The sequence below is a fragment of the Ranitomeya variabilis genome, chromosome 4, assembly GCF_051348905.1.
Source record: "Ranitomeya variabilis isolate aRanVar5 chromosome 4, aRanVar5.hap1, whole genome shotgun sequence".
Lineage (NCBI taxonomy): Eukaryota > Metazoa > Chordata > Amphibia > Anura > Dendrobatidae > Ranitomeya > Ranitomeya variabilis.
The window spans coordinates 87,178,914-87,204,173 of record NC_135235.1 but is presented as its reverse complement, the minus strand read 5'-3'; the positions used below and the strand labels follow the sequence as shown (position 1 = coordinate 87,204,173).

At 38.3% G+C, this 25,260-nt stretch overlaps 1 protein-coding gene across 2 annotated transcripts in view; it reads right to left on the bottom strand.

Moving 5' to 3' along the window:
* PCDH15 (protocadherin related 15) overlaps positions 1-25,260 on the bottom strand; it is a 2,374,726-nt gene that overhangs the window by 441,840 nt on the left and 1,907,626 nt on the right. For both annotated transcript variants that reach the window (XM_077258870.1, XM_077258871.1), the window contains one exon: positions 2,317-2,426. In XM_077258870.1, coding sequence (XP_077114985.1) covers positions 2,317-2,426 — 110 coding nt within the window. The remainder of the gene's footprint in view (positions 1-2,316; positions 2,427-25,260) is intronic.

Here is a 25,260-nt window from a genome sequence, read left to right as displayed (position 1 = left end):
CCCCTGCTATAATGTCTGTATTCTGTCTTTTGTTTCCTCCCTTGCCCAGGAGCTGTGGTATGATCAGACCATGTTCCTGTATGATCAGACACGGCTATTACACAGTACACAGCAGGGACACATTTATAAGATTATCTCAGCACAGGGACATTTTTTTTAAACAAATTCAATTGTGGAACTTATTATTATTCCAAGAGCTATTGAACGTTGTTCCTGGGAAAACCGTTTTACTTTCCAAACTAATCTAAAAAATGTTATTCTTTGTGTTTGGAATAATGAATTGCATCTAGAACTTTGGGGAAGAATCACTTGCACATTGCTATGCTCATATTATCTATTAGTCAATTAGAAAACCCGGTGTAGTTCAGTGACAGAAATTCTATTTAACTAGATGCTAAAATGCCTTTGAAGATTACAAGGCTAATTGCCTGGTGACACAGATCTGCACAAGTAGAGTCATTTCAAGCTTTTTTTTCTATGCAAAACAATACAAATAATAAACCTTTCAGTGTTGAATGAACCCTGGTTCACTGGGATTTCTATTCAATTAAATGTCACAACACTTCCAGAAAGAAGATGGTAACATTAATCATTTCTGGTGTGTATTTGCAAACCCGCTCACTTTATTTTATATGTGAATGACTTTTCCCAGTTGTACATTTTCCTTTTTATCTCTTATTCTTTGCATTTTTCCCTCCTCCCTTTCCCGGCTCATCTCATGGGATTGTTTCCATTAAACAGTGACAATGCTTCCTGAGAGCACATAGCATTCATCATTCACTCAGGTTGCACACCATAACAAACATATTCTGAGGGATTAATATTTTATATATGCTGGGAAATATATTTCTAAACTGAAGTTCATTATGACTCCAAGGTTAATACTAGGCAATCGAAATGCCAACAAAACAAATAATAAAGCACCAGGGATACAAGTGCTAGCTAGGAAATTCTATCCTACTGATAATGCAAATGGTTATTTAAAAAAAATTAATTGGATTGATGGACTTTGCTTTATAGAGTCACAATCATTCTACATCAGTCAAAGTTTTCACATGGGTTTGCCCTCCATTATACAGTGACCATGACACATCTTCATTTTCTTATGGCCTTATTACAAGGTTTTTAATATTAGAGTTAGGACTGTCCCAGGTATGGTCACCGTGAAGTGAAGTGGTGGGATGGCTTTCACATTTTTTTGTTAATCAAAAACATGCTTATTAAATAGCATATATTATTTTCATGTACTATGCTATTTATTTACTGTAGGGTATTTAATCATTATGTTTCTTTGTTTTTTTTCTGTTCAGTGACCAGTGTGAATGTGCGCTTACATGCTGTATGCACACCAGTTTATATCCCAGTTCATACCTTTGTTTGTTTTTATGACCTACTTACAAGGTTAATATAAAGTATCCATTTCATGCTGCCGGGATCATTCAAATTGTTGTGTAGTGCAAAATGCACTACATTAACAAAAGGTAAGCACATATGAACTGGAATTTAAAAAACACATAATGTGTAACCATTTTTTTAAACTTTATTCCATAAATCAATATTACACATGAAAATAAGACATGTTGTAATATATCTTACCAGAGAAATCTCCTTCCTTCTCTGCCATTTTCAAAATTCTGAATTCTAGGGTAGCGATGAGCGAATAGCATGATTATTATCTGCATGATTTACAGCTGCTAGACAGGATGAATACATGTAAGGAATGCCTGTTTGTTAGGGAATTCCCACATGTACACAGGCTGTCCAGCTGCCGTAAATCATAAAGCTGAGGTGACAAAAACTAAATCTCCGAGCACTAACAAATACTTGGAGATCACCCGAGCGTGCTCTGGGAGACCCGAGCAACAATACTATTCGCTCATCACTATTCTAGGGTGAAATCTGTATTTAGTGAAGACATATCATTACTGAAAGGAGATAACAGTACTGTACTGATAAGATTATGTTCTATTAAGATTATATGTAGAGGTCAGTTGGAAAGTTGTAGCATTTCTCTTTTTTATTTTTAATATAGATTGTTTTATGAAAAAAGCCTATAACTGTCAAAAATTGAAAAAAAAACATTTAAAACAAAAACCTGATTTAAGCAATAGATCTTTTTTTTATTGATGGCTTTCCTTTAAAAATATCATTCAAGGACATGGCACAGCGCAACAAAATTCTGTATTGGGTCTATATTATAATTATTGGTATAATCCCCAACCCCAAAAAATACAAACAACCTTTTCATAGGAACTAACTGTTCTCCAAATCATAGCAATTAAAAAAATATATGTCAAACAATAAAAGTGATCTTACCTTGATCATTCCCTGAGACAATAGAGTACACAATAGTCTGATTTAAGGCTGCAGCCATTACCACCGTAACTGTAGTGCCAATTGGGGCAGATTCACTTATAGGAGGCGGCCTGAGAAATACATAAAAACGCAAAATACATGTTACATTCTTCTGTTACAAGGCTGATCTAGAAAAGATAAAAGTTAAAACAGTATGCTGTATGTATGAATATATTTATATATATATATATATATATATATATATATATATATATATACGTATATATATATATATATATATATATATATATATATATATAAATATAATATATAGAGAGTACATAGTACATAATAACATTTTAATCTCTTTCTTTTCTTTGTCTTTATTAATGACTAATACGATAGATTCCAAGAGACAAAATAGTCTAAATAATGGGAGACAATGTGGGAAAATTATTGTAGATTGACAGATCGCTGTTGAGTTGTAATCACTGTGGAGCCTTTTAGCACCACTATTTACCATACAAATGTTGATTATTTGAAGTTCACAGAAAAACATAATTTGGGGATAATTTGTTAAATATATCATATGATTTTATTTTTAAAAATCATGACAGCCAAAGTTTACCTTAGGTACTATGTACACATGAAATAGCTCTTTTTAAAGGAAAGTGATCATCAATAATTGGCCTATTGTTTAAATCAAAGTTTTGTGTTAGGCTGGAGTCAGATTAGCAATTTTAAAATAGGTCCAATTTTGTTACTGCAAAGTCGGACGAGTGTAATGCAAGTGTCATGCATTTTTAATGGGAGTACAATCTGATTTTTCACACCTAGCATCCGATTTACATCCGAATGCAGTGCGATTGCTATCTGATTGCAATGTGATTTTAACATGAGCTTTTACATAGAGAAATTTTTAATGTCATTTATACATCGTTTCCAAAAGAAATATTCTTCAAAACAAAGGCTATACAGACAACTGTGGGCTGATATTAATAGCCTAAGAAGGGACCATGGATACTGGCCCCACCAGGCTAAAAACATCAGCTCTCAGCCCCCCCAGAAAAAGTGCATCTCTAAGGTGTGCCAGTTCTGGCACTTAGCCTTGCTCTTCCCACTTGCCCTGTAGCGGTGGCAAGTGGGGTGAAAGCTGGGGGTTTGATGTCACCTTTGTATTTTAAGGTGACATCAAGCCCCGAGGTTAGTAATGGAGAGGTATTAGTAGTGGGTGTAAATACTAATATGTGTCCCTCTTCATGATTTTAAAATTTGGAAGGTATGACCCCACTTACTCTGCCAAATATTTTTTTGTGGGTATGGGAGTGTAAAAGGGGGCCAATTTAATACTTTTGCTACTTTTGCTATGGGGCCCCAGAATTTCTATATATGCCACTGATCTAACAATAAGGATTTTCTCGCTATAATAATAATCATACATTTTATCTATTTTTCCCACATCTTTAACCTCCTTTGGATAACCCTTGGGTTTGTCCTCACCCTTGTGGAAACTATGTAGTTCACCTAAAGAGGGAAATCCCATTGATACTAACTCTAATACTCCCACAATAATGCAACTCCTGTATCTAAACCCATACTGATTTTATATAAACATATTTTACCTGAAAGTTATATATGCAATTTCAATATCTTATCCTGTGATTGCTTCTGGTAAAGACATCAGCACTATTGTACGACTACAAACCGGGGTTTGATTTTATACTCATTAGGATTAATTCTGCATCCATTTCTTATGCACAATTTCAGGCCGACTGCACAACAATAACCCACAATATTCCCAAACACATACAAATTGAGAGAGTAGCTTATGTTGATTTGGCACTAATACAAGCATCATGCTTCTAAGTGTGCATCCAGGAGCGTCTAACCTGCTGGCTAATTCTCCAAAGAAATACTGACTTTTCATTAGTGTAGAATGAAGTACAATATATCCTGATCATTAGATATAATAAACACACATAGATGCCTAACACTGCAAATCACATACTTAGCGTAGACTGTCATTCTATAATTAAATAGACTCCGCTCTCTACCTGCCTTTTTAAATGGTGCCGCTACAAGCAAGCAAATTATGACCAAGAGCGTACAGCTACTGGAGAAAAATATTTTATCACAATGACACATTAAATGTTCCAAAGTAAAGCATAAAATCAAATCTGCCATACCTGTGTCGCTACAATGTAGCTGCTGAATGTTAAACACTTTTGCATAATAGTACTGTGATGAAGAATAATGTCTTTTTGTTAAGTAATATTCAGGGCTCAAATTTCTATTTATTCCAAGATTTTAGTACAAATTCTTTCCAACAATTTCTATTATATTTTCTTATACTGATGCAGAGTCTACGCTTTCATTATTTCTGGTTGTATCTGAAATAAACTAGCAGGCATCCTGAGATAACAGTCAGTCGTATACATAGATCCAGACTTACCAAAAGGCGCGCTATGCATTAAAGAGTAATCATCAGTTTTTATTACATTTTTGATAAATTAATAGTTTATGTAAAAATAAGACATTTTGGAATATATCATATTAAATAATCTGCTTTTTTCTCCTCCTGGACTGATCATTCCTTCTCAAAAGTCTCAATTCATGCATAAATGTTGTCTTTGCTGAATACAGATTTTCCCATTAATGAGATAGAAGATGACATTTGGTGCTTATAAAGAATTATAGATCTGGTTTCAGGAGAACTTGCAGCAAAATGTCGATGTCTGTCTCTAATATTGGTGAAGGCCCAACATCTGGTTCTCCCACCGCTCAACTATATACTGTTCTCCCAGCTGCCAGATATAAGTGATATACGCTGCCGAGTACTGCACTTTATTTCCTATCAATTATAACTGGCTGGTGGTGGACCTTATATTTGGCTATTGCCATAGCAGTTTTCAGCTAATTGGTTGGGGTGCTGAGTGTTGGATCCACACTAACTGCATATTGATAAGCTATCCTATTCAACGAGATAAAAAAAGTTCAAATACCAATCCTTGACCACGATGATAACTTTATGAAACAAAAAATAAAGACATAAATGTGTTGCTAAAAGAGGACATTCCTTAGGGAACATTCTTTCTTTTAGTTTGTGTATGAAAAAAAATTGCCATCTCTAAAGGGATTCTATGGATGTGGTGTAAAAAAATGGAACATCTGCTCTTTCATTAAAAGATATAAATATTTGAGATTACACATCGTACTAATCCCATTAACACATTTACAAACTGCAATAGATATCAAATAATTTTATTGTGTAGAGTGTAAAATATGTAACATGCGGTATGTACTATGCGGTATGTATCACAGTTGCACGATTAATAGAAGCCTGGCAGCTATTATTAGAGCTTCCATGGACAGGCTTAGTGCAAGGCACTCCTTTTTTCAGATCCCAGGGCTTGTCCTGGCCATCACTCTTTAACTCCTGTACAGTTATCGGGACGTGCACATGGGGCCCCTAGGCTGGTGCCACAGAGTGATCTTCTGACTGGTGGAGCAAGCAGAAATCAAGAAGGGTCACCAAGCAGGATCAATTTCAAGATGGCACATCAGTGACAAAATTTGAAAGCAATTGAGTGGTCAAAATTCAAAAAGAGGGCAGAAAATGAGAGAAATCAGAAAATAATAACAGCAAGGACTAGAGCCAAAAGTCAGGTAAGAAAAACTCTTTCATTGGCAGTGGAAGTCAGAGAACCAGGGGATTAAAGGGAATCTGTCACCTTCTTGGATGCTTTTAAGCTATTACTACTGTATTGCAGCAGTAGCACACTTACGCAGTGATGAGGCAGTGACCCAGCACAGTTCAAACAAAAAGTCTCTTTAATGTGTTTACTTCACAGCATTAAATGTCCAGCTCACAAAAACACAGCATTACTGTCTAACTCACATCTCTACATAGTAAAGATATCCTCTGGATCGCAGCAGGGAACCATATCGTCCGGATTACAGTCCCTAAATACGTAGGTCTACCTCTGACCAGTTACCGTGGGCAACTGCACCGCTGTGTTCGCTGTGGATGCCAGGAGTTTGCTCTGCTGGGCTCTGTCTTAAGGTACCTTCACACTAAATGATATCGCTAGCGATTCGTGACGTTGCAGCGTCCTGGCTAGCGATATCGTTGAGTGTGACAGGCAGCAGCGATCAGGATCCTGCTGTGATATCGCTGGTCATTGGTTAAAGTTCAGAACTTTATTTGGTCATCAGATCGCCGTGTATCATTGTGTTTGACAGCAAAAGCAACGATACCAGCGATGTTTTACAATGGTAACCAGGGTAAATATTGGGTTACTAAGCGCAGGGCCGCGCTTAGTAACCCGATGTTTACCCTGGTTACCAGTGTAAAATGTAAAAAACAAACAGTACATACTCACCTTTGCGTCCCCCGCCGTCCACTTCCTGCATTGACTGAGCGCCGGCCGTAAAGTGAAAGCACAGCGGTGATGTCACCGCTCTGCTGTTAGGACCGGCACTCACAGTCAGTGCAGGAAGCGGACGCCGGGGGACGCGAAGGTGAGTATGTACTGTTTGTTTTTTTACATTTTACACTGGTAACCAGGGTAAACATCGGGTTACTAAGCGCGACCCTGCGCTTAGCAACCCGATGTTTATCCTGGTTACCCGGGGACCTTGGCATCGTTGGTCGCTGGAGAGCGGTCTGTGTGACAGCTCTCCAGCGACCAAACAGTGATGCTGCAGTGATCAGCATCATTGTCTGTATCGCTGCAGCGTCGCTTAAGTGTGAAGGTACCTTTACTCTCACACAGATCTGAGCTTTTGCAGAGCAGTCTGCTTTCCTTGCTGCAAACTCCAATCTGATACTGACACACCCAAATGCTTTACTGCAGGGATTTTAAATTAGAATCTGTGGCCTTCAGCCACGTGGAAAACCAGGATCGGGACTGAAATGGACTGCACGACTGCATCCTGCAGTTTGTTTCAAAATACCAAAGGTTAGAGCAGGTTTTCCCTAAATCTGTCTTGGACACTACAGTATAATGTCCAAGGCCTATACTTATTTTTTATTCTGCATTGCAATCATAGCTATGCCTGTGACTGCAATACACTCTTAAACTGGAATCTGTGGCCTTAGGCCACCTGTAAGACCCGGCCTGGAGGAAACAGACCAGCCCCACTTCCTTCCTGCAGTCCGTTTCCAAAATAAAAGCTCATACCGGCTTTTCCTGAACAATCCCAGGCCAAATAGCTTGACCACGTCAATGCTTATTTTTATTTTGCCCTGTGACTCACAGGCATCCTGTTGTGACCACAAGGCACTCCAGCGGGTCTAATAGGGCTCCGTCCACATCCTGGGGAGAACATACAGCAACCCCTACATGTGACACTGGTCACTGCCTCACACTACATACAGCATACAGATAATAGAATGGTTAAAATAGCCTTACTTGTTTGTCTCAAAGCTATTTGTTGAGAAATTGAGTTTTAATATTTTATGTTAATGATTCCTTCAAGGCTCTAGCGTGCATTGCAAAGGAAGAAATCTCTGCTTCCTGTCTTCATTATCACACCCCCCCCCTCCCATACACATCACACTGCCCTTTGAAGAGCAGTTGTGGTGCCACAATCCCACTCCTACACTTGCACTATTGTCTGTACCTTATTTGCCCTTCTATGGGCAGTGTCTTCATCCTTCTTCTGCGCAGGTGCTAGGGAGTCACTACTACTGTAGTGTCATATAACTCCCCTGACTCACTCTAAACATCTAGATTATCTGTGGAAGCTGTGTGCAGACTCTCTATTCAAACTAAGCCTAAGAACACACATTGTGTTCAAAACGCATTCAGACTTCTATTGTCGCCCTTCCTCTGGTTTATTCCGGCAGAATATGTCATAACAGCTATTTTGCTTTTGAATGGACACAAATAAAAGTTTTTGATTGATTGAAGCTAGATCTTTTTTTCTTCTACAAACAACTACTCCATCATCTAGCAGAGACCCGATCCCGTGCTTCTTCTTGAATTCACAAGGAACTAACTAAGGTTAAGCTGAATCACACTTTTTTTTTCTTTAAGCATCTCCATTGTATAATATAAGATGCAACTTCAGCCTGCCATCTCAGTCAACTGCTTGTAAGAGCAGAGAGAGACTTATCAATCTCAAGCAGGAGGCAAGGGAGAAAGCCTAAATCTGTATCTTATAGGAAACACTGATATTCTGCATTGTGAGTCAGGGGATAGCATTTTTATGTAATTGAACTGTTACTGCTGTCCTTAAAGGGGACTTGTCAACAGGATTGTGCTGAGTAACTCACAGACAGTGTCAGTGCAGGCGCAGGTGCTGGGCCTCTCTGACCTTTCCCGGAGCCTGCACACTGCAGTACTTTGCTCTGCCCTCAACAGGGCAGAGAATTACGCCTGCACAGGAGCTGTGACAGAAACATGGAAGAGGACATCATCGCATGAAGATGGGAGGTGCCGGACCCGGATCTGCGACGCCCATCGGACCTGGACCGCACCAGACCGCCCCTGGGTGAGTATAATCTAAATTGTTTTTCTTGTCTTTCAGGTTACATCTGGGGCTTTTCTACAGCATCACAGAAGGCCCAAAACTAGGTGACAGATTCCCTTTAAATTGTTTTATTTACTCATTTACATTTAATCTGAAAAAAAATCTTTCTCAAAATGGTGCAGGCAGCGCCTGCACAGTAGCGTCTATCTATCTATTCTTGTGTATTTTGGTCATGTGTGTTTCACAGGATGATTACATTTACATCAAAATGACCATTGATTGAAGGCAAAGAGTTGTGCTCAATAAATATGTCACGTATATATGTACAACCGGTCAAATGCACAATTACATTGTTTTGAGCTGTTCAATATATTTTAAACCAAAATCACTGAAAACAACTAAGCAGAAAAGATAAAGCATTGATTTCCAGTGTTCCTTTGCTTGTTGAAATGCAATAAATTCAAGAAAAGAGAAATATATGTCTAAATCACTAAACAAATGTTCACTTATTATTCATTATTGTAAATGCATGCTATAAAATATGTGCTGCAAGAATTTATTGAATAGCAAACCACCGAAGAATCTAGTAACTGGTTTTATTGGCAAGCCTAGTTAATGATACTGACACAGTCACCACTAGTCAATATCAATCAGTCATTTTTAAAAGTTCATCCATGTAAAGATCTGTAATGCTGCAGATTTGGCCTATTATGGGCTGTGAAACATTTTACTCGATATACCTTTTTGATACATTTATAGAAGAGCTAGAGAACCAATGCTTGTCCATTTCCAGAAATGGAAGCAAAAAAAAGGATTGATCTTTGAACTGTCAATATATCAATGTACTGTGGGGTACATATGACTGGAATTAAAATATAAAAATAAAATCACTCTTCTAAGAGCTCACATGAAGAATAAAGACAGAAATTTCTCGATTAAAATCCAATGTGTTAACTATTAATTCCCAATGGAATGACTGTTTATTCATTCAATTTCATTCAGAATTTCAAAATGTAACCTGAGGAAAGAAGCAGGGCACGTACGAGGGTGAGTATATACCTAATAGGAATATACTCACCCTCGGCTTCTTTCCGGCAGCCTTCCTTCTTAAGAATGAACGCGTGAAGGACCTACCGATGACGTCACGGCTTTGTGATTGGTCGCGGCGGCCCACGTGACCGCTCAGCGACCAATCACAAGCCGTGACGTAATTCTCATGTACCTCAGAACCAGAACAGGACCTGAGAATAACGTCACCGGCTTGTGATTGGTCGCTCAGCGGTCACGTGGGCCGCCGCGACCAATCACAAGCCGTGAAGCATTCGAAAGGTCTTTCAAGCGCCATTTTTAGGAACGGAAGATGCTGGTTACCAGCGGCGATGTCCAGGCTGCGTCGGAGAGGTGAGCATATCAATATTTTTTATTTTAATTCTTTATTTTACACTTAAATGTGGATTCTGATACCGATTTCCGATATCGCAAACATATCGGAACTCGGTATCGGAATCCCGATACCAGATTCAGAAGATCGCCGACCTCATGGCCGACCCCACACAGGGGTCTGGTCGGGTTTCATGAAACCCGACCCGACTTTGCCAAAAGTCGGCGACTTCTGAAAATGGTCGACCAGTTTCGCTCAACCCTAAGAAAAACTAGTGTGCATTGGGATTTGCAAGATTCTCATACAGTACAGTATGCTTTGTGGGAATTATATATCTTAGATGTTGTGGAATTGCTGCACAATAAAGAGTGGTAAATTCAATAATTTTTAACAGAAAAAAAGTAAAAAATGTATGCGTCTATATGTAATTAAACTTGTATTTTTTGACATAGGGTAATTTATGATTAAAGCTACAAGTCTGTAGTCACTCTATGTCACTGTAGACTTGACAATCCCCACATCACGTGCGCTGTGCGTTGTCGGGGTTCTAAGGTGCCTATACAATATGCATACTCTTAGCCACTGTCATGATCCAGGTCAGGGTTTGCTTCTTGCTTTTCTTTCCCCTGCCTGGTTATGGTGGGGTTAACCTTTCCTGCCTCTCTTCTGTGGCTATTTAATGGTGCCATTTCTGGTATCATTTGTCAGTGATAGTTCCAGTCTCTGGCTTGAGCAGCTGACCCATATACCCTAATGATCCTTCTGCCTCTGACCACCCGTATTTGTGTCTGACCCATTCCCTATCCCTGACTTAGTGTGTGTTTGGTGGCTCCCTACAGTGTATGACTTGGCTTGAATTCTGAACCCTGCCTCCTGCTTTCCGTTTCTGTTACTACATTTCCCATCTGGCTTTGACTCTTTGGCTCATACCCCAACTATGTCTTCTTACGTTTTGGATCCCGCACTCCCGTCTGGTTCTGATTTCTGGCTTGTCTCTGACCACGTGCATTGTTGTGACCTCTGGTACTTCGTCTTCCTGTATTTTGCTAACTGGCCTGTCTGACTACTCTGCCGCCTCCTAGTGGCACTCCGCGCATTACACTGTGGTGCTACACAGTGAGTGCGACCTGTTTCCCCTTACCTGTGCCCCCTGGTGGAGGTTGCGTGCAACTGCCTTGCAGTTGCATTACAGCCGGATTCTGGCTAGACTGTTTCCGGCCTCACTCATTACACTTGCATAGAGCAAGGCCATGCCAATCTAGTTGGAATGTGACCAGAAGAATGCATAATGCACACTTGTGGTCACATGACTGCCCGCTTCGGGGGCTAGCACCAGAGAATTCTCATAAAATGCAGTGCACATGATGTGATGATTCAGAATTCTGTTGTCACATTGAGTAATTGTAATGAAAAACAATGTGACCTACCACCTCATGTAACCATTAAGTTTAAGCCTCTGCCAATGATAGATGTGAGAAATATCAATTTTTTTGCCTGCTGTCTGTTATGATTATTCATCTTTCAAAACCACAGTTAATGGAATCCTGTTTTCACTATAATGTCTTCTTCATTGTTTGTGACCTTCACCATAACAAATCTCAAGCCACTGCCACCAGCTCACATGGAACCAGTAGGGTGAAGGTAGGTGCAAAGCATACAACATGTTTATAACTGGTGTTGAGAGGTTCAAGCCAACTCTTGATCAAACCAAATCCTATATTTCCATGACCATGATTGGAGTACCTTACTTTCTCATAGGACTTAGTCTCAGATTTAGTTGAGATCTGCTCTGTTCGTGAAGGTGTTAGTGAAGCGATTACCTGCAACTTCATGAAGTCCTACATAATATTTCACTCTTCTGCTGATCTAGCAGAAAGAACATGGAAGGCAATAAATATGGTGCCCACCTATACTTAAAGGGACACTGTCTATCTGGGCCATTTACAAGATTACCCAGATTATATTCTAGCATTTCCTTCTCAGATGGCTACATTTTAAATTATATTTTTCCTGGGGGGCTATTTTAGCAGGAGAGTAACCCATTGCAGGAATGTATTGTTGTTATCGGGTGAAAAGGGGAAAGACCAGACCTCATAGCCAAAATTTGAAACAGACTACAAAAACTGAGCTGCTGTACTTCAATCATGGGAACAAGAAGGAAAAATTGGTGCTGAAGAAATGAAGAAAATCCATTGCTAAGAGATACATTATTGCAGTTATTTATTCAATGCAATGCGAATACAGTATATCTCATTTCTTCCTCAGGAAGCAACCACATATGGATACATTGTCCAAAAAAAAGTATTTTTTGCCAACTTGTTCTTTTGTGGTTGTTTCCTGAGGAAGAAGTGAGAATCTTGGCACCGGATTTTTTTCATTCCTTCAACAGAGCGGAAAACTCCACCAATTTTTCCTTCTTGTTCTCCAATTGTTCTTGCAACTCGTGGATCTGCAGCAGCTGATTACATACAAATGTGTGATTTCAGCTACATCAGGTTAGTATATCCTGTTTTTAAGTATATTAAGTGTGGCTTTATAAGACCCTTTTTTGCGCTTACTTGCTCTCCTACTATGTTCTTCAAGCATGCCATTCAAACATTTACACATTTATTTCAATTAGTGGACAACTTATTTAAGGCAAAATGTTACTGGACCTTCTAATGCTTTATTCGCATTTTGTTGTGTTAGCTTTTTTGGAAAATATGCCAATAGTGAAATCATATGTTTGCAGTACAAGTGAGTAAATGAAATCTGTTTGTCTTCTCTTCCATCATTTACAAATTCCTCATTTTTAAAGGAATAAATAAATGGATTTCATGTGTTAACGTAGAAGACCAGAAACAGGTTCTGATCAATGTCATTTAAAAGGCTGTCCGGGCATATAACATCGATGACCTATGCTCTTCATATACCATCAATATCAAATCTGTGTGGTTCTGACAGCTGGCACTCCCACCGAACAGCTATCATTAGCTCTGGTGACATCAAAATGTAAACACTAAATGGAGCTGAACTGCACAGCTTCCATTAATATGTAGCAGTAACTGCAGAGTACTGCAGATCAGCTCTAATTCAAATTCATAGATCAAAGGTTCAAAGGTGACATCATTAAGAAGGAAATCAGTTACAATATCTTTTCATGGTGATCTAGCTGTCAGCCTAGGATAAAACAGCATTAAAACATTTAGCTTTATATAGGTAGTTTACAAAGTAGGCAGTTTTATTGTGAACCTGTAAACTTTCAGCCTGAACTGTTTTTGTCATCTCTGGAAACTAGTTTTATCCATTAACTAACATTTTTCAAGGACAAATAAAATGTGTCATGGTACTTGAACTGCACATTGCGAGGAAGGATAAGAAGTACTTTGGAATGACAATGTTCTATTTTTACTATTTAAATGACTAAATCCTTCTGTATTTATCTATCCTGGAAGCCATTTGGGTATAGCTATTTGCATGTCCTTGAAAGTAATCTGCATTGAATACGTACTCACAGCCTTGAGTGTTTGTTTTTTCTTGATCTCTGAAAAATGTGGAAGTGTTTATCTTAATTTATTCCTCTGGCAGAATATGTATTTGCCTTTGGACGCTCTACTGGAGGTAAATATAATCTTTTCGTAACTGTGTACAGAACACTGACCAACAACAGGTAAACCTCCAGCAGTTTCACTTGCACAGCTCTCCTGCTTAGAAATAATTCTCTTCTTCTCAGCTTGAGAATTATGTTTCTTTCTCAAAAGATAATAAGTGTTGAAATTTCTGGGCAATACACAATTGACTTTGGTGACTTTAGTAGATTTCACATTGTAAGTCTGTGGAGTCTTTTTCTGAAACTTCATAGGTTCCAAGCAGTGTCTGTTTGTGCCAACAAACATGTTGAACAGTCATGTGTGCCAGAAGAGAACCAGTGCAGTGCCAGATATTGTGAAAACACTGATTGGTAAAACTTTTAATGTGCCAACATTACATTACTGACACATTTGGTAGGGATTAGGAAATAAACATTTTGACTGGAGTATTTCTGAAATGTAATGTGTATGTGGCCTTAAGATACACTAAAGGGGTTGTCCCACCATAAAGAATTGGGGGTGTTGGGGGACATCGCTCATGATGACAGGTACTGCGCTAGCTGTTCGGCCACTTGGAGGACGGATACAGCTTGAAGATGGAATAACGCCAGGGAGAATACTTCAGCAGGTGAAAACTCATTATTTTTGGAATGAAATATAATTTTTAATAACTGTAAACTACAAAATAATTTAGTTATTATTATTTATTATTATATTTAGTTCCACCATTTTTTCTTAGTTAAATGTATTCTTTATGGTGGCACAACCCCTTTAAGTGTAAAGATTACCAGTTATACTACTACAGCTATATGAAGCTATTCTAAAGGAGCTCATTCATATTACTTAGAAGTCCACCCAACTTTTAATTAAATGTTGAAGAAGAAAAGGTATTGGACTGACTGGATTTCCCCAAGCTTAATCCTTTGCTCACAGGAGAAATAAGCTGATGCCAGATGTATTTGGTACCTGCTTATTTTCAATGAAAGTGAGCACATGTATGGTGGAGACAGAAAAGATTGCTGTCAGCCAAACAAAGAATTGCAAGTTTGTGAGAACCATTTAAATAGTCACCACAAAACATAGGTAGGAAGGAAAGCATGCAAAAACAGTCTGAGTGTATTTAAAACAGAAACATCTATAAAAAAAACTCCACCGGGAGATCAAACACTCTTCAACATCATAGTTTATCATTTCAAGGTAGAAGAAATCCTCTACTGGGTTGTAAAAGGTGAAACAGTACTGAGACTAAACAATACTAGTACATGAGAGCTAGTGAAGGTAGAAGTATTTTGGACATACAGAACTCAAACCCAGTGTGTATTGCTCAACAGAAAGAGCTTACACTATAAAATTCTGAAAATAGGAGCAGATTATAAAATGCGTATAAGGGAATGTAAGAATGAATGAAGAAGTTAAGCTTGCAGCCTGCAACATAATGCCACTCAAAATCCACTACCATGTAAAAATATTTTTTTCATGTTAAAAATATCTTGTGTAATCCACAAAAACTTGAATGTATGTATAGAATCTTATCTTCAATTAAGAATCAATAATGCTCACTAAAGGGATTTTCCCACCTTAGACATTCATGTCCCAGCTAGGGATGGTTGGATCTGTGGATGTTCGAGTTCTTTGGATTCAACTAAACTTTAGTCCAAAGTTTGGTTGGGCTACCAGAACTATACCCAAGCATGATCCAGAACATGAACCCATAGAACTCAATGGGTTCCCAAACTTTAGTGCTGCACAATGGACATAGTAAGGGCTAGGGGGCTGCCAAAGTGAGCAGAGTCTCTCTCCTTCTATCTCTCTTTTTCTATCTCTCTCTTGCCAGAACTCCGAACACTAAAATGGACATCCGGGAGAAGTCTGTGTTCGGAGTTCAGCACCGGACACCAGGTGTCCGATATGAACCCCGAACTTTATAGTTCGGGTTCGCTCATCTATAGTTTTAGCCACAGAATATGGCATTACTCTCTAAAATATGCTGATCCCCTTTGCTTCTTACTACTTTAATGAGAATTGCCTGGCTCATACACTTTACTTTGAGGTGGAATCTGTACTCAGGCATAAAAAGATAGGTGGCTAATCGCTATGCATGTGCTCTCACTATTCACTTTTATGAGACTCACAGAAACAGACGAGCATGTCCGAGGAGTTGTGTATGATACATTACTTTAAGTCATTGTGTCTTGCATCATCACCTCAAACCCTGTAATAGGTATTGCACAGTGGATCAGTTTTAACTGTAGTGTAATTTTAAAAGAGCGCCTCAATTTCCTAAATGGGTAAAATTTTAAAGTGTTTGGTAAAACAAGCAACATTGTAATTTACTAAAAATGATAGAATCTTCCTAGATTCAAACTAAGAGGATTTTACATGCATTTCTGCAAATTGAATTTTACTTATTATGCTCTGTGTGTCCATAATGACTAGAGTTGAACAATTTTGTTCAGATTCGGTTCCGAATATGATCGGCAGCGAATATTGTTTTTACAATATTCGTCAAACACAGCCGAACATCATTAAAGTTAATAGGAGTAAAAATTACTGAATATGTTCGGAACCGATCATCAAACATACATTCGACACGAATACGGCAAATTCAGATACGGCGACCGATTCCAAACAAATTCACTCAACTCTAATAATGACCTCAGAGCATAAAATACAAAAGATGCACTGTATAATACTCAGCTCACTGTTCACTTGTCCAGATGCCCCCACAGCCTGTTGTCCGGCACTCCGCTCCTCTTCTTTTCACCACCCTTTTCACACATCTTCTGTGGCTTGCTTTACTCTTTGCCTTTTCTTTCAGCGTAACTAGGCCCTCACTGTTACATCATGCCATGCTGTCACAGTGCAAGTCGTGATGTCATGACATGTCAACGTGCATTGCCCAAGGCCTAGGCACCATCAACCAGATGTGTGCAAAGGGTGAAGGTGAAAAGAAAAACTAGGAACGAATGGCAGGCTGCTGGGGTGGTGGAACAGTTGGGTAGTGAGTATTAATTTTTAAGTACATATGTATATATTCCTGTAAATCTCATTGTAAATTTCATTGTATATTTGAAAATATATGTATATTGTAAATTTCACTGAAACATATACTCGGATTTGTAAGATGGTAATTCTTTTCTGTTTTTTTTCTGTTTGTTTATTATATCTTTGCAGTCTGAAGAAGGTCCTTTTGACTGAAACGTCACTGTTTTGGACTGCTTTGCTAATAAATCTTACACTATTGTTCTGCAACTCGATGAGAGCCAGATTCTTTCTTCACTAAGTATATGCAGTGGTATCCTATCCTGGAACCGTGTTTTTATACAGAGTGATATGCAGCCTATCTATATTCTACAATATAGCAGAGGCAAAGCCGCCCCTGCTTGCAGGAAAGGAGAGAGTGTAAAGTTAAAACCAGAAGTGCTACCATGCCACCAGTCTGAACTGTCAATCTTCAAAAACGTACCATCCCTCAACAAGCAGGAAGATGGGAAGCAAAGGAGTTGCGTGCAGCTGAAGAAAGATTGGACAATGCCTTTAAATAACTGACGAAGGAAGGAATCCGAAACGCGCGTTGGGGTGCGTGTAATCAGGACACGGCCATTCACCAGGTATTAACCTGTAATCTCGATAGCTCTCCCTGCTTGTTTGCACATTATGCGCTAGCGTTCCCTGTTTCTTTGCACATCAGGTTGTATTGTATTGGCGGATTTTTGCCATAACACTATACATTTTTTTGCATGCTATTTCTTTGGCACATAACTTTGAGTACTCTTGCACTTTTTGCTAAGAATCACTTTATCTGATCTATACATAGTATAGAGTGTCTCAATTGTGTTTTTTACATACAAAAATTTTTTCTGCACATTTGCACTTTAGTTGCTTTTTCACATATAAGCAGTGAGATTTAGGGAGTACTAGTGTAATTGGCCGGCATAATATATGCTATCATTTTCTTGTCCTGTATTGAAATATTGATTTTAAGCAATTAACTATTGTATTGTGTTATTGTTAGAATATATATTGAATAAAACATTATTTTTATACATATTTCCTTGTTCTGGTGCTCTCTGGTTATCCATATATAGGTGTCTGGGCTGGTGTTTCCTTTAAATAACTACCCAAGGTCAATGTAGGTCGCTATAATTATACTTGATAATACTTGTAAAAGCGAAACATTATAATATCAAGTTACATAAAAAAATCACATTAGTATTTATACATTTTGAGAGGATTTCTCTTTTAAATTTTCAAAGACCTAAATTAACATTTTAGACGGGAAAGGAAAAAATATTATTGCAAAATATGGAATCACTTTCTCAGGTGACTTGTCTCAAAGCTAAAATCGTTATTTTAGACCTTTTATATGAGTTGACTTTGATATTTTAATCAAAGTTTAGCAAAAGTTAAGCACTAATTTTTGGCACTGGAGCCACAACACAGGAGTGCTGACATGATTCTTTTAGGGACTTGTGACCTAAATTTGCCAGCTCTATTTTTATGCCTGTAGCAACACTCTCACACAAAGGAGTATTAATTCTTCTGCTTGACAGTAAAGGACATATGTAAATCGCATTTTAGAGAGTGCTTAAGAAACCTGGATTGTTAGACTTTATCAAGTATCCTGCTGTCAACCTGAAGGTAGAATCCAGAATAACAACGACATAGTAAAAACGAGATCCTTTTCATTACATGTATCCTTTGACTCAGAATTGTATTTTGAAAGGGTAACATAACACTTATTAAGCCACTAGTGCACAGTTCAAACTTCCGCTTTAGTCTGGGTCACATTCACTGACAATTCAACAATCATGTATTTTGTACAGTAGCATAGACGCCTTTTCATAGCCCGGAGAATATACCTTTCTTTGTACTTTTTATCCAGGCAAATGTAACAAGTACTTTCTTTAAGACTTTCTTTAAGACACGTTCAACAAGTACTTTTAGCAATTTTACATTTTTGAGTCTTTTATATTTGCCAAACTTATGTGTCAAAGGTGAATGTGTAGCAAAAGCAATTACAGAAGAAGCTTTCAGTTGAATATAGTGTATTTTTTACAATAATTGGCTATACTCTGCAACTTTAACATAGATTATAAGTATTTATTACTGGACAATAAATTCCCACATCCTTGTTTTGTAGGGTTTTTTTTACTTTTTTTTATAGAAATTAGATCCAAAATGTCCCGACTAATTTCATAATGTCTTTAGAGGAGACTGAAGCTCTGTTTTTGGACTAGTTAGCTCCAAATCCTCTGTTCCAATCACAAAGTCTTAGATATATAATAAAATTCAACAGGATAAGAATAATACAAATCACAGAGCTGATTTGGCACAAATTTTTCTTCTTTGAATCTGCCAGACGATCTTGCTATAAATCCACAGTGAATTTGCAGCATAATCTGCACAGTTCGCATATGGATTTGATGATGGATTTTTCTCATAATTATTTTGGATTCTACTTTAGGGTAACACATGCACCATATATACATTTCTGCATTGATTTTTTTTGTAGGATGTAGATAAACGCTTGTTAAAATCTCATTCACTTTGCTGCTATTGTGAATTTTGTAACTACAAATCCAGACTAAAAATTAATTGTGTAGTCACCTCCACTTTAAAAACATGAGTCCACTCCAAAAACACCTGATCATTTGTTTATTGTCTAGAGCATTTTTTTTTCTGCTTCAAGGTTTGCAAAATGCCTGCTGGGATCTGGGAGAAAAGAGAGTGCTTCTCCCTTCTTTGAAGTGACTCATGGTGGAATCTGCTCCAAAGAAGAACTTTCCATTGAAAAGGATGCAAAAAAAAAAAACACTTCAGGTCCAAAAAAATTCTTCCAAAACACTTCAAAACTATTTAAAGCAGCAGAAAACGAAAAGCTACACAGAAAGTGCCTTTCCTGAAGCCGTAGCTACTAGAAAATTGTTGTTTTTGACCGTCTCCAAAAGATTTTTTGTGCATATGTAATGAGCTGGCCGGCTGTGACTGTTCTGTTATCATTGACATAGAATCTGTGACAGACACTGCCCCCGTGTGGCCAGAAGTTATACCTATGCCGAATGTGATTACAGAGAAACAAACTGTATTGGCTAGACTCCACCCTGTTATGTCATGTGACCAGGAAGGAGGGAGAGAAGAAGAAGAGCCCGGGAAACCAGTCGGTACAGAGAGAAGTCTGTGTGATCTGGTGTCCTCCTGCTGAGGCGATATAGAGGATTGCCTGGATAACCCCTCTCTCTTGGAAGCTGACATCCAGATTGTTCCCAGCTCCCACACTGCGGAGCACTCATCTTCACAGATCCTGGAGCCCATGAACTGTAAGCGGGTCCTCTGTTGAGAGGCCGAACACCCCACCCTTACCTGCTGAACCACAAGGATTACAGTCTGGACCTGAGAGACAGAGTTTTGTTTACTCCCTGTTGTTTTCTCCTCGGCTGGAGCGTCTCCCTGCAGCGTTGACAGACAGGCCTGCGACGTGGGAAGATAACCTCCTGGAACAAAGGAACTGGTAACGTGTGGATAGGGACAGTGAGGGAAAGTTTATTACACGTTATTTCTGCGAATAGGCATATTTTGTACTGTCTATTATTGTGTTCCCCTGTGTTAATGAAAATGTTTAACAGTAAAGATACGTTTGTTAAGATGGAATCTGAGTGTGGAAGTTTTGCTGGGCCAGATCATGGATATGCATGGGCGGCCTTGCCCTCGTCCACTTCACATATACTTTAAGACTTGAAAAATGGACTGCATCTGTAATGTTATGCTTTCAATTGTTGAAAACTTTTTTTAAATAGTGGAGAAAGGTTGAAGTTGATGGACCTAGGACTTAGGATTCAACTTACGTAACTACATATAATGTATGTAAAGGATGACTTCTGATGATAATTTTTTTGATTATATGGAGAACAATCATGCAAAGTGTCATACAGTGTCCCCTCAAACACTGTGCTATGCATAACATACACTGTGCTAGAATTATTTCTCTAAATTATACTAGATATAGGTAGTATTCATTACTGCTAAGCCTTCATGCACTATCCCTTCCTCAACCCTAATCTGGTAGCATGACATATGAGGATTGCTGTCAAACTCATTCAACCTCATAGGAAAGGCTATAATAGTTTAGAATTTTGTATACATTGAAACCAGCCTGTTCAATTCGATGAAAATTGGCACTGTGCCTAAAGCAGAAACATGAAAGAGCACTCATTGAAGAGTCAAACCATTCTACAGAATTTCATATATTCACAGTTAGAGATAACCAAATAAATTTGAGTGGAAGTGAACTTAATTAGAATGTTACAAATATTTAGTCAAAATGAGTATTGTTTATTATTCTCTTCCACGCTGATTCAGCATGATGTTGACCATTGGTTGTTGTTATTGCAATCTATAATGGGCCACCAAATGATTAAAAAAATGAAAAAAAAATTATAACTTCTCACTTCTTCAGCCTCTCAGCTACTCACCATCACCCCTCCAGTCCTCGCCACCTCTTCTGATCACCCTCTGCTTGGGCTTCTCACACTGAGCCATATTGTCATCGTGCCCAGGAGAGTTCTGCGCAGATTTGCGGGAGGTAAACAGAAGTCAACTATGTGCGCTGTCAACTTTCTGTGCAGAGCTTTCACTGGTGCCACAACACCAAGAAGTAAAACATAATGCAGGAGGACAGAAGCCTCCAAAGTGAGCATCGATGAATTAGAAGATGTAATGAGGACTGGATAGATGACACTGAGTAGCGGACCCTACTTTGAAGTGGGCATATCAATTTTATGTATTACTTTTTTACTTGTCATCTTTATTATGCTTTGGGGTCTTTCAACACCCCAGAGAAAATTAAGGGACATTAAAATTGTAGAGAATAATTTCTACACAAATCAATTTTCCTCGGAAAATATGTTCAAACAGGTGAATTCAATTTTTTTTATCTCTATTCATTTTCAATGTTATTCTGATATTTAAAAATTTAGTCAAAAGGGAACCTGTCATGTAAAAATGCTATTGTATGTATATAACATACAATGATAACCACGCTAAACTGAGGTTTAAGGAGGTAAAAAAGAGAGCAGTTAAAATCCAGGGAAGCAGCAACCTTACTCCACACAATTTTTAGTAACGTTATTATACTTACTTATACTTATTGTTGATAATGTACAGTACTAGCGAGATCAATAAAATTTGATCACTGATGGTCGGCTGGCAAGTAGCGCTGCTAAGGTAATATAATAAAATGAGGTAATGTGATTTAACACTGAAACTTTAAAGCAGCATACATAGGTGTAACATATCATTGAATGTAACTAAATTGTACTTACTAGTACCGGCATTGGTTATGCAGCTTGTGTGCAGAAGCCCTGTACTGTGTATGGGATAGTGATCAGCTGATAGATGAAGCTACGTTCAAGTTATATTATGCTGAGAATGCCAAGCGATCCCAGTATGTTGCTCGATGGAGCAATGCAGTGGGTAACCTGTTGCTGGGTACAGGAAAACAGCTGACAGGATAACAGCTGAGCTCTTACCAACTAACTCAGAATGAACAAATACTTCACCAAAAGGGTCTCAAATTTGCACCAACAGTCACAGTCAAACCATTCAATCTATATATAAGAAATATTTACGCAATCTGGCTTTGAAAACATATTTTTTTTAAAAGGTGTTAGTGATCAAACGACCTCCTACACTGTTTTAAACTCAAAGTCCTCTGAATAAGTTCACACAAACCTATCTCAATCATCTACCTTCAATCCATTAAACGAATATTCAAATTCATTTCGAGCCTTTGAAACATTGGTAACTACAGAAGGAAAATACACAGAAGAAATACAAAATATGCTTCACACAATTTAAACTATGCAGAAAGGGTCTCAATCATAAACCTTCAGGAAAATAATAATATAATCATTCATCCAGCAGACAACAATGGAGGCATCGTGGTTCTTGACCACATGATGTACTATAATGAATCAGTGAGGCTTCTGTGTGACACAGTTACATACAAGAAAATAATATTTGACCCCATTACAAATTACATTAAAATACTTAATTCAATGGCATCTAAAGGTAAATCCTTAGGAATTCTTATCAAAAAATATTTTTTTGCCATATTCTTAAGATCCACAAGGACACGGTGAACCCCCCAGGCAGACCCGTTATATCTGGCATAAATTGCTTGACTGCCAATCTATCCAGGTATGTGGACACACACTTGCAGAAATACATGTGTCTACTACCTGCTTATTTGAAGGACACTACCCACACCCTACAAATACTAGACCAAATCAAATGGAGCAATAATTTTATTCTAGGAACCTTAGACATCAAATCACTTTACATAGTGATTGATCCACAAAAAGGTTGCCAAGCAGCAACCTTTTTTCTCCACACTTTAGGGACCTATGCAAATTCAGCTCATTGTGGATAGCATCGAGTTTATTCTAAGACATAATTATTTCATGTATGACAACCAGTACTACTTGCAAACACCGCAATGGGTATGCACCAAGTTTTGCAAATTTATATGTAGGGCAATGGGAACATGACATTTATAAAGATGACCATCTACATAGGGGCCTAAAACTATGGCGCCATTTTATAGATAACATCATATTTATTTGGGATGGTCCATTAACAGATCTTCAACTTTTCATTTCCGGCCTGAATTCTAACAATTTTGGTTTGGAATTCACACCAACCTATAGCCATACCAATATTAACTTCCTAGATTTAACAATCTGTGTGGATAACAATAAACTAATAACTAACAGTTTTCACAAAGAGGTAGATTCGAACAGCTTTATCCACATCAGTAGCTGCCATTTGCCGGTATGGTTAACAAATACACTGCGTGCAGAATTGTTAGGCAAGTTGTATTTTAGAGGATTATTTTTATTATTGATCAACAACTATGTTCTTAATCAACCCAAAAGACTCATAAATATCAAAGCTTAATATTATTAATTATTAGGCAGCTTAATAAAAACCAAATATAATCCCATCTCACTTGTTTATTTTCTCCAGGTAAACCAATATAACTGCACAAAATTTAGAAATAAACATTTCTGACATGCAAAAACAAAACCAAAGAAAATTAGTGACCAATATAGACACCTTTCTTTATGATGACACTCAACAGCCCCATCCATAGATTCTGTCAGTTGCTTGATTTGTTTACGATCAACATTGCGTGCAGCAGCCACCAGAGCCTCCCAGACACTGTTCCGAGAGGTGGACTGTTTTACTTCCCTGTAGATCTCACATTTTATGAGGGACCACAGGTTCTCTATGGGGTTCAGATCAGGTGAACAAGGGGATCATGTCATTATTTTTTCTTCTTAACTGGCCAGCCATGCTGTGGAGTAGTTGGAGGCATGTGATGGAGCATTGTCCTGCATGAAAATCATGTTTTTCTTGAACGATACCAACTTCTTCCTGTACCACTTCTTGAAGAAGTTGTCTTCCAGAAACTGGCAGTAGGTCTGGGAGTTGAGCTTCACTCCATCCTCAAGGCGAAAAGGTCCCACATGTTCATCTTTGATGATAGAAGCCCATACCAGCACCCCACCTCCACCTTGCTGGCGTATGAGTTGGAGTGGAGCTCTCTGCCCTTTACTGATCCAGCCTCTGGCCCATCAAGACTCACTTTCATTTCATCTGTCCATAAAACCTTTGAAAAGTCAGTCTTAAGATATTTCTTGGCCCAGTCTTGACGTTTTATCTTATTTTTCTTGTTCAAAGGTGGTCATTTTTCAGCCTTCCTAACCTTGGCCATGTCCCTGAGTATCGCACACCTTATGCTTTTTGTTACTCCAGTAACGTTGCAGCTCTTAAATATGGCAAAACTGATGGCAAATGGCATCTTGCCAGCTTCATGCTTAATTTTCCTCAATTTATGGGCATTTATTTTGCGCCTTTTTTGCCCAACATGCTTCTTGCGACCCTGTTAGCTATTTGCCATGAAACGCTTGATTGTTCAGTGATCACGCTTCAAAAGTTTGGCAATTTCAACACTGCTGCATCCCTCTACACGACATTTCACAATTTTGGACTTTTCAGAGCCCGTCAAATCTCTCTTCTGACCCATTTTGCCAAAGGAAAGAAAGTTGACTAATAATTAAGCACACCTTACATAGGGTGTTGATGTCAGTAGACAACACCCCTCCTCATTACACAGATGCACATCACCTGATTTACTTAATTGGTAGTTGGCTCTCAAGCCTGAACAGCTTGGAGTAGGACAACATGTATAAAAAGTATCATGTGATCCAAAAAACAACTTGCCTAATAATTCTGCACGCAGTGTATTCCTAAGGGCCAGTACATGAGGATAAGGAAAAATTGTACAAATATCGGAGACTACCATAGGGAAACCAAACATTTAATGGGACAATTTGAAGAGAAGGGGTATAATCTACTGGCCCTAGATGAGGCAAGACATGAGGGAGAGGCTATACCTAGGGAATCCTTGATATATAAAACAAAAAACAACTGCAATCCACCTACCGTTCAAGAACAGATACACCTATTACCTAG